Source organism: Haliotis rubra, unplaced genomic scaffold, assembly GCF_003918875.1.
Source record: "Haliotis rubra isolate DU_JTF1 unplaced genomic scaffold, ASM391887v1 Scf242, whole genome shotgun sequence".
NCBI lineage: Eukaryota > Metazoa > Mollusca > Gastropoda > Lepetellida > Haliotidae > Haliotis > Haliotis rubra.
In genome coordinates, this window is record NW_025766470.1 from 335,044 (window position 1) to 345,934 (window position 10,891).

At 39.1% G+C, this 10,891-nt stretch overlaps 1 protein-coding gene across 1 annotated transcript; it reads left to right on the plus strand.

The window, feature by feature from the left end:
* Positions 1-228: 228 nt before the first annotated feature.
* Positions 229-6,798, plus strand: LOC124278827. Its single transcript, XM_046714601.1, has 2 exons — positions 229-340; positions 5,167-6,798. The coding sequence occupies exon 2, from the start codon at positions 5,177-5,179 to the stop codon at positions 6,500-6,502; it is 1,326 nt and encodes a 441-aa protein (XP_046570557.1). The 5' UTR covers positions 229-340; positions 5,167-5,176; the 3' UTR covers positions 6,503-6,798.
* The last annotated feature ends 4,093 nt before the right edge of the window (positions 6,799-10,891 follow it).

Here is a 10,891-nt window from a genome sequence, read left to right on the forward strand (position 1 = left end):
GAAGAATTGATGAGTTACCAAACACATATTTCCTAATTAAATGTACCTTTATAAGATGAATTTCTTATTTTTGACAGAATCTGTTTCGAAATATTGACAGATAAGGTACTATACCAACTATGCGAACTAAGCGCTCCCTTCCGGACACAATGTAACCGGACCCGATCCAAAAATGTTAACGAGGCTCCCGATTTTATATAAGCTCCGTACAGTGTTCCTCTCTGTAACTTTTGAACTCCATCGCAGTACCTTGCCATGTCTTTCTCTTGTCATTAAAATCAAGGAAACCAAAGGCGTTTATCTGCCTTTTCAAGATAAGATGTAGGACAGTGTACCTCCAGTAAGTATGTAAGGTTGTTCAGCAATGGTGTGACGTTTGGCAATTTTGCCTTGAGCCCATGGTATGATACGATGTGTGACGCCAGAGACCATGTAATAGATTAAATGGTATCTGAGTGACGCACACACACGCACACACACGCACACACGCACACACCATTTTTCAAAATGCCTTGTATGCCCAAAGACGTATCATACGTCTTTGGTATGCCCCACGAGTGACTGTGAGCCCAGACTTATCAGTAAAACAATTAAATAAATGTACACAATATGCAGTTGCAAGAAAAATCAGTCTAAGTAAACTTAGGCTCAGTATTATTCGTTACACTGCTATACTGAGTCTAACAAAACCTAGTAGAAGGTCGCGTCAGCTAACCTTGAGCAGCCTATGACCATCCAATCAAACGCGAGACGGCCGAACGGATTTAACCAATCAGACAACTACTACTTGTTAGGGTTCGGCGGGACTTACAAAACGGTTTTTGGATTTTCGGCTTTTCTCTTCCCTGGTCGCTGACACTGATCTATCAACATACGAAAATCCGCATAAAACACATATATTTGACCTGCAGTATATACTCTTATGTGTTTCTAATGACATGGTTACTATTTGCTTATATTTTCGCAAGATGACATCCTTGAATATTGACAAAAATGCTATTTTCAGCAACTGTTTACTCATTGTGTGTATCACTCGGAAGCGATCGTGCGGAAAGTAGCATTCGGAATCGTTCAAGTTTTTTAGGTAAAGGTTGAAACGGTATGTGCGAATGTTAAATGTCGCGATTTGGTAAGCTGTGTTCTGATTGGTCAGTCCAAAAGGTTAGCTGACGCGACCATCTATAAGGTTTTATTAGACTCAGTATAGCAGTGTAACGAATAATACTGAGCCTAAGTTTACTGCAAGAAAAATAATTGTCACCTAGTTTTTTTAGCCAATATGCAATGCCATCCGGTAATTCCACGCACCTAAGCACATCGATCGCAACACGGCAACTAAGGGACTGTTCATAATTTATGGCCAGGGGGGATGATGATGATTTTTATGGAGAAGCATGTACAATGTGAATGACCCCCCTTAAAATTTATGTACAAAGTAAGTCCCCCCCCTGCATGTCATGTACAAAATCAATGACCCCCTCCCCTTCCAATATTTTTTAAGCATAATTTTAAAATATTTTTATGTACAAAATTGCTGACCCCCACCCCCAGAAACATGTGTACAAAATTTCTGACTCCCCTACCTCCCCAGAACAAAATGGGTGACCTGCCCTTAAAAATCACCCCCCCTAGCCATAAATTATGAACGGTCCCTAATGTCTGTTATTTTTTGTGGTTTACGTGACTAAACATGCTGGTATGCATCATATTTACCTAGAAATATAAGTTTTATTGACAACTATAAGATTCTAACGTTGCATTATGCCATAAGGTTGACCGTACCGGCGTTCTAACGCCATCGCACAGCAACTGATGCACATAACATCCAGCTGGAGATCCGAAGTATGGAAGCGTATTCGGGCCAGATCATTTTAAAAAATCACTTCATCAATGTAAGGAAGAGTGTTTCATATTAAATCCACTTATGAATAATGAAGAAAAAAGTTCAAAAGTCTGAAGAAATGAATTTTCATAAAACTGTCAATTTATCTGTCAATTACTGTTATTTACTTGCCTTTAGTGATTAAAAGCCAATCCCTTGTAGAAATGTCCCGATTTCAAGCGTAAATGTGGTAGCAGACGATGTTTACCTTCGATATGGAAGTACGCTATTGCAGCTGCGCAGAATTACCGGACGCGCGGAATTACCGGACTCGCTTGTAATCAGTGTATTGTAAGCAAGACTATATTTATTAAATTTCTTAGTGACATATATTGGATAGCTATGCTTCGCAAAATACTTTAAAAATGGCTATCGCTATAAATAATTATAATGGTCATAAGCCGTATCTCGTCTAAACAGAGTCTGGGCAGTGGGATAGCCTTGTGGTTAAAGTGTTCATTTGTGAGGCCGAAGATCTTGGTTCAATTCCCCACAGTACAGTGTCTGAAGCCCATTTCTGGTGCCTGTGATATTGCTGGAATATAATGCTAAAAGCAGTGTAAAACCATAATCACCCACTCACTCACTCACTCACTCCTCACTCACCTCACTCACCACTCACTCACTCTCACTCACTCACTCACTCACTCAGAGTCACTCCTCCTCCCCAGTACTCTCACTCAACAGAGTCCACATGACCCCAGTACTCAAACAACTACTGGTTACCTGTGAGGGCCAGAATCCAAGATACTGTGCCTTAGGTGATGGGGTAGCCAACTGTGGATTGGTTAAAGCGTTAAAGCTCGATCACCGAAGACCCAAGTTTGTGACCCCACATGGGTACAATGTGTGAAGCCCATTTCTGGTGTCCTGAATATTGCTAAAAGCAGCATAGAAGCTCACTCACTCTGTCTCACATGCAAGTCTCTTCATGATCTGACTCCTCTATGCATATCAGAGCTAATCTCTTCCTGTGTTGAAGTCCGTGAACTTCGGCTCACCGCACCAAGTACCTGACAGAACTACACTACGAGCTAAATACTTTTGGCAGGGATTTACAGGACATGAATTCCCTCGTCCCTATAATGCATAAAAATTGACAAAGGACTAACAAAATTTATTAGCGTGCATTACACAGGGACTCAAAAAGTCCAAATGCTTTTTGTAAAAATTTGGATCAAGTAACAATAAGTTATCACTGAGTCTGCTACTAACCGGGTTATGGTACCATTTGCAATTTAATTACTGTAACAATGTGATAAACATGATACACAATACAACTGAATTACACCAATATTACAACATAGCATTAATAATAATATTTAAGTGTCTGGGATCCCCATTTTGCAGCCCAGGACCCCTGAAAATTAAGCGTATAAGTCCCTGGGACCCTCAAATACAGGACTCAATCTAAATCCCTGGTCACAGATCATTTTTGTACACTGCTCCAGTTTTGTTGAACACTCTACCCATTGACCTGAAACTCTGGTACCGTAATACCATGCCGAAGCCCCACCTTTTCACTCTGTACTATATTTAATTAACATCAGTCTCACTGTTTACTTACAAATGTCTGTATGTGTTTTAAATGCTGCACCAAGAACATGCTCCCAAGCATGGATTTGGGTGCAATAGAATTGTGCACTTTTATTACATATGCACAATTACATTTTATACATAAAAATTGCCTGGATGCACAGAAACTGAATAACTTTTATCAAGCTCATTGAAAGGAGGGAAACAAACTTCAGAATTACATCCTCTTTCTATTTGGCTCTGTTGGAATGACTTTCATCAGATATTAAGTGGTATTAAAGGTCACATGCAACGTAAAACACAACTTTGCAGATTCTGATACCTTTCGGTATGGACTTACCAAAACAAATCATCAAAACTGCAAATTCAACTTATAAAGTTGAAAATTAACGCGATGAACAAAAATGTGTGAAATCGGAGTTCAAACGATTCAGTGGTTTCAACAGCTGGGCTGCGCTCATAGCACATGCTCAGTGAAATAGGTTCGCACAGCTTGGAAGCGGGTTGTCTGATGAATACTCGGTGAAGGCTTTGGTGTGAGCTATTTTTCTAATGTTTTGTTGATATTTCACAGGCGCGAGCTTTTTATATGTAATGACAGTAGATTACCGATTTAACTGTTTATATAATTTCATTTGTCTATTTCACCACTCGTTCTTCTTACCGAGTCACTTTCTCAGTTCGATACTTAAAAGCAATGTCATTATTTAGAGTTGACAGAATTTCTAACTGTGATATAGATATGTCGTTGTCACAGACAAAACTCAATGTCTGTTTTATTGACACCTATTTGTCTGCCTGCCTGTCTGCTAATGACAATATTCAATACACAACTTCGATCACTGACCACATGCAAAGTGAACTTAACACCTATCAGGCTATACACCATAAACAAAAGACATTGATTTATGGCCCGAGTTCGAGTCTCTGTCACATTATGTAATTACACAGACAGGCACACCCACCCACTCTGACTGGGTTCGGTATCCCGGCTGCTTCGTTTCTTGGGAAGTAAACCCAAGTACAAAATATTGCACTTTTGATTTGCGATTGTACGCTTATAATTTTGTTTATATGTTTTTTCATAATCAGCAATATATATTATATGTCATGAATAAGTGATAATTGTATTTTAATTACGTTTGATTTTTTGGTTGCATGTGACCTTTAAGTATTCTTCTCATTGAGGGGCAGTGGGGTAGCCTAGTGGTTAAAGCGTTCGCTCGTCACGCTGAATACCCGGAGTACCCCACATGGGTACAATGTGTGAAACCCATTTCTGGTGTCCCAGAATTGCTTGAATATTGCTAAAAAGCGGCATGAAAACTAAATTCACTCACTTACTCTTCTCATTGATACGACCCGTGAAGGTCCGGGTTAGAATGAACCTTCAGTAACCCATGCTTGTCGTAAGAGGCGACTAACAGGATCGGGTGGTCAGGCTCACTGGCTTGGTTGACACATGTCACTGGTTCCCAATTGCGCAGATCGATGCTCTTGTTGTTGGTCACTGGATTGTCTGGTCCAGACTCGATTATTTACAGACCGCTGCCATATAGCTGGAATATTGCTGAGTGCGGCATAAAACTAAACTCACTCACTCACTCACTCACTCACTCACTCACTCACTCACTCACACTGATACACTACATTTCCAACCTGGACACCTAAACATCTGCATGAGTGAACTAATTTCAGAGCAAACACATTTGAATCCCTGATTCTCTATCTGTCTCTTCTATTTTCAGACTTGATGTAATGTACAAGTCATTTCTTGTCATCCTGGGAGCCTGGACCATCATATGCCTGATCATTTACTATGGGCTGAACAAGGTACTCCTTCCCCAGGGGAGCAATCGACATGCAATTGACGACCCAGTCTCTGCTGTGTCCGATGCACATGCTCATGTCCATAGTGATAGGTACATCATATATACATGTGATGGGACATTCTACTGTGGGGGATGGGCAGACCGACTCAAAGGAGTAGTAGCGGCATATCTCCTGGCTAATGCTACCAACAGGAAGTTCGGAATTCATATGACTGTGCCATGTGACATCTCAAACTACTTATTGCCGAACTTGATTGATTGGCGGATAGATGTGTCAAAGTTGGGAAATGACAGTACTTCTTTCTTTATGGGAATGAGCGATGCTGTTTTTATGAAAAATACAGAGTTGATGAAACTAGAGAATACGTTTCCCCACAGAGTGACTTATTTTGCCTTTAATTTAGACATTGTGCCCCATTTGAGAAGAAATGTTTTATATTCTGATAATTTTAAGTGGATGGTTGGAATGAAGAATCATGAAGTTTTCAGTCATGTTTATAAAACATTATTTCGCCTTTCTCCTGCACTGGAGGAGAAATTGCAAGAGTTTAACATGAAGCTTCCTCTTGGATCTTCCCTGAAATGTGCTCAAATTCGACTTGGAAGAAATCCTTCAAATTTAAATGATACAGAAGTGAGAGGTTCTTATTACGATGTAAGATTAGTGTGGGATTTCTTTAGAGGCTTTCACTCTGGACAGGGGAGCCTAGAACACAGTCACAGTGACCACCATCATCACCATGGCAACCACCATCACCACCATGGCAACCATCATCATCATCACCATCATTCTAATAATGAAAACTTTAAGATATTTGTCACATCCGATTCGGAGCAGGTTCGTGCTGATGCAGCAAAATATTTTCCAGATTTAACAGTCGACTTACCAGGTCCACTTGTCCATATTGAACGATCAACCAAGGTTAAAGAAGAAATGTGTGGAGGATTTTCCAAAGTTATCCTGGATCAAATTGTGTTAGCGTCATGTGAAACTCTCATTATAGGCCAGAGTGGTTTTGGGGAGATTTCCTCCTACCTGAGAGGATCGGACTCCAATCTGTATTGTTTCCGTCATTCAGCATTGTACAGATGTTCGATGTCAAACTTTGATGTCTCTGCAGATAGGTTTACAAAACTACTTACAGTTATGGCGTTTGGAGCTCTGCTTTTGACCGCTCTGGTGTGCTGGATATTTGCAGCTAAAGCAAGACAGATCAGAAAATGTATCAGGATGAAGTTGCTTCGCTGTTAAAGGCACTATATCACACCACACTTCTCTAAAAATAAATAATGTATTTCTCTCAATAATACTAAGTATCAGCCCTCAGGGAAGCTACCATATAATTTATTCCATTTTTTTTTTACATATTTAGATTACAATATTAAATTAAAAAGTTTGAAAGAATTAATGCAACGTTGTATTAAATTGACTCTCACACCCTCTACCCCCCGTACATTATTTCAAGTGAACCCCATAGAGTTGTGTCCCTTGGAGCACTCTTTACGAATATCCTACACACAACTTGTGATTGAAACCAGTTCTGCAAACACCGACAACACAGTTTTCGATGTATGTAGCAATTGTTTACATTCCATATATGGCAAGTGTTCTCTGTTTGGAAGCTGTTCACCTCGAAGTTTCAATTATCGATTTCAGGCAAGTCATAAGGGATAGTAAGTCTTTTATTGCATCAATAGGAAGATAAGGTGAGTGCATATGCCCCAGTGTATATACTATAGGCTAAAATATTGTCGAAAATATGTGACATTGTGCCTTTAAGGTGACACTTGGTTTACAAATCCACCTACCAAACACTATTTAAATAGTAGGTACATTTCTAATTATCTTAATTGAAAGGATTCCATAAAAAAGAGAATCTTGCAACTCCATATCTTGCAAAGACAGTCCAAAGTTGTCTTGCTTGTTTACATTTATCAAACTGAAAGGATTCATTAGTTCCCATTTGCAAGACAGTCAAAGTTGTCTTCTTGTCCTTGTAATAGATACAGTGGAAGTCATGTCTGCCGTGATGCTGCACCTTAAAACATTCAGTTGATTGGGGTGATCAAATGTTTATCTGTATGAAACCTTTTGCATCTTGTGTGTTTTAGGAAAGGTTTCTTACCCAAACTAAAGTACATGTGATTGAGTTGCTGTGTGTTTTGTATGTTGACTTCCAAATTAAACTGATATTAACAGAACAGTTATAGTCCGTTTGGCTCAAAATCGGACCAGTGAATTGCAATCTACTAAACATATAATACTCAATGAAACACTGACCATAATCAAAACATCAGATCAACTCTGTGATTTTTTTTGCCAAAATTTATGTCCTAAAAATAAAAAAAAGTTGTTTAACTAACTATCATTAAAATTTTGACAAAGTTCACTATTTGTTATGAAGGAGGACTGCAAAGAGCGGAACAGCCAGGTGTACGCGGAGCACGTGCACAAGTGCCGACAAAGTTGTTGAATCATTTACCTGTGCTGTGCTTTCTCCATCCTTTCTCACACACCTGGCTGTTCCTGTCTTTGCACCCCTCCCTCGTAACAAATAGGGAACTGTGTCAAAATTTTAATGATAGTCTACTGGCAAACAAGGAAAAGTTGAGAAAGCGTTCACGAGAAGTAGGTGGTGCATGACAATGAGCAAACACATTTGGTTTGTCAAAGGTAGAGCAGATGTAGGCAAGTGCACGTGCATTGTATGACGATTAAATTGATTCAGCGCGTATCTGCACATGCCTTGCTCATAAGACTCTCATGTCGGTGTAGCAAGTCGCACTACACTTGATTGGGGACAACCTGGGGCCCCTTCACTAACAATGGCAAGTGCCAGTGGGCGGCACTCATACATGCTAATAGGGTCAATTGTCAGGTCGGTGCTCAACTTATCCTTGTTTGCCAGTAGCTGATGTTCATGTTAATGAAAACAAAAGATTTTTAAAAGCATTGTGGCTTATCACTGCCCCTGTACCACAAATGCCTTTGTAGTGTAGTGGTTCCTAGGCCACAGATACATAGGATGTAACTTTGATCAAATGAAATATGAAGAATTCATTTGTCATTTGATATTTGATTTTACATGTTTATGTACCTTTTTCATGCAAACTGTGTTCAAATGCAGAATATATCTCCAGTGAGAGATATTCTTCAGAATATCCTTGGCACATAGAAACTTTCTAAAAAATACACTTGAGATAGGGACTTAATAAAGAAAATATTTGGTAAAAAGAGATTTGCTATAGAATATCACTGGAACAGAAATACTTTCTTTAGAATATCCCCGAGACCAGGTTATTCTCTGGGAAGGTGCCTGCTGAGAGGTGAAATGATGGCCTGTTGTTACTAGTCCTTGAGCAATTGATCAAATAATCTGTCGATCGACTGATCTCACTTGCATCAGCGAATATCAATGAGACCGGGACACTAATCGATCTTCACAAAAATGAAACATTGAATGACCTGTCAACTACACTTCATTTCGATGTGTGAGTAGACGCAGTATGATTGTGAATTCTTTTAACAATACAGACCGAAGTTATGATTATGGGTAACTGCCAGTTGTCTGTGGTCTGTGTTTGCTGCGATTAGGATCCCATCGCTTATGTATGAAACATACCGGTACCATTTTGACACTGATTTTAAGGGTCAAGTTTGGGGGTCAGCTTATCTATGGGGTCGGCTTATCTACGGTAATATACGGTAAACTTGTGTAGTGACTTGTATCACAGACACTGAAATAACATTCATGTCTGTATCTGAAGAAATGACAATCAGTTCAAGGGAGACAACTCTGTTATCAGCTTTGACAGAATTGTCAGACTTCCTCCTGTTCTGATGCGGTAACCTTTAGAAAGTATGTTCCTTGTTGTTATGTTTGTTACATCAAGACGTAAACAACTGATGCAGTTTCCTGACTTGTGAAACTGCAATATGAACGACAACACTTGTGTGTGTATCTCAACTGGAAGTATCCTCGATCGTCTTGATCATGGTATTAATTGCTGCCTGTTTTGCTTGTACAGTGTTATGATTGTGTCCCCTTAAAACTCACATGAGTTTTGTGGTTGGGTTATGATTACAATCGATTATTGACTGATTACTAGGGGTGTAACGGTATACCGTGATATTAGTAGAACTGCGGTATTTTGCCTTTGGTTCGCTATACTGTAATGCAATCCAAAAATTCGGTATTTTCGGTTTTCGTACTGTCATTATATTAACCTTTTTAAACCTTTTCTAAAATGTCTAGAAATCATTTCTGTAAGGTTTAGCTCTTGTTGTAAATTTTCTGCATTATGAATATGATCATATCTTGTACACCGAAACGAAACGGACCGAAACGAAGACTTTGTTCCACAATATGTACCGTACCATGGTAAGAGCGTACCGTTTCACCCCTACTGATTACTGAGCTCCGATTACAAATCTGCATATGACCAGCACTAGTTGTAATGACAGTTGTCTGACACTGTCACTTAACTCTTGTATACATTTCAAAAGTGAACTGTATGTATATAATTTGTTGATATTGTTTTTCACCATATTTAAAATTTCCTTTCTTGCATTTGATATTTATTTATACAGGGTATAATATTGATCCAGTCTAGGTAAACTTAGGCTCAGTATTGTTCGTTACACTGCTATACTGAGTCTAACGAACCCTAGTAGAAGGTCGCGTCAGCTAACCTTTGAGTGACCTATGACCGCCCGATCAAAGGCGATACGGATGAACGGATTTAACCAATCAGACAACGGCTACTATTTTAGGGTTCGGTGGGACTTTTTCAAAATTTTCTCTTCCCCAGTCGCTGACACTGATCTCTCAACAAATGAAAATCTGCATAAGACACAAATATTTGACCTGCAGTATATACGCTTAGGGGTTTCTGATGACATGGTTACTATTAGCTTATATTCCCGCAAGATGACATCCTGGAAATTTGACAAAAACGCTATTTTCAGTGACTGTTTATGCACTGTTGTGAATAATGATGTTCTCCATGTGTATCACTTGGAAGCAGTCATGCGGAAAATAGCATTTGGAATCATTCCATTGGAAACGTTTTTGAGATGAAAGTTCAAATGGAATGTGTGAATGTTAACTTTCGCGATTTGGTAAGCTGTGTTCTGATTGGTCAATTCAAAAGGTTAGCTGACGCGACCTTCAACTAGGGGTTTGTTAGATTCAGTTTAGCAGTGTAACGAATAATACTGAGCCTAAGTGTATTCAGACTGAATATTGATCCAACATTCCATTTTGAGGCGTATGATATATAAGGGTGTATTATATACACTAGTAGGGTGCAACACAGAGATGATAGTAACAATAATAATAATAATAAGTGCATTTATAATGTGCTAAACTCCATTCACTAGGTGAATGTTTATAGCGCTAACAATCTTATTATTATTACCCCGGATAACCCAAGCTGCCAGTGAGGAGCTAGAAGGTTAATAGTCACATGACTTATCCAACCATGACTTATACACTGTGAAGATAATGTCGCATTTTCAGTGCAATAGCAACAATGTATTTTTTCACTGCCTCGATGCTTTCTCTAAACGTTTTACTGTTGTGACGATGTCAATGATATTTTTACTGAATCATTTACTGTTATTTTGAGTAACATGAAA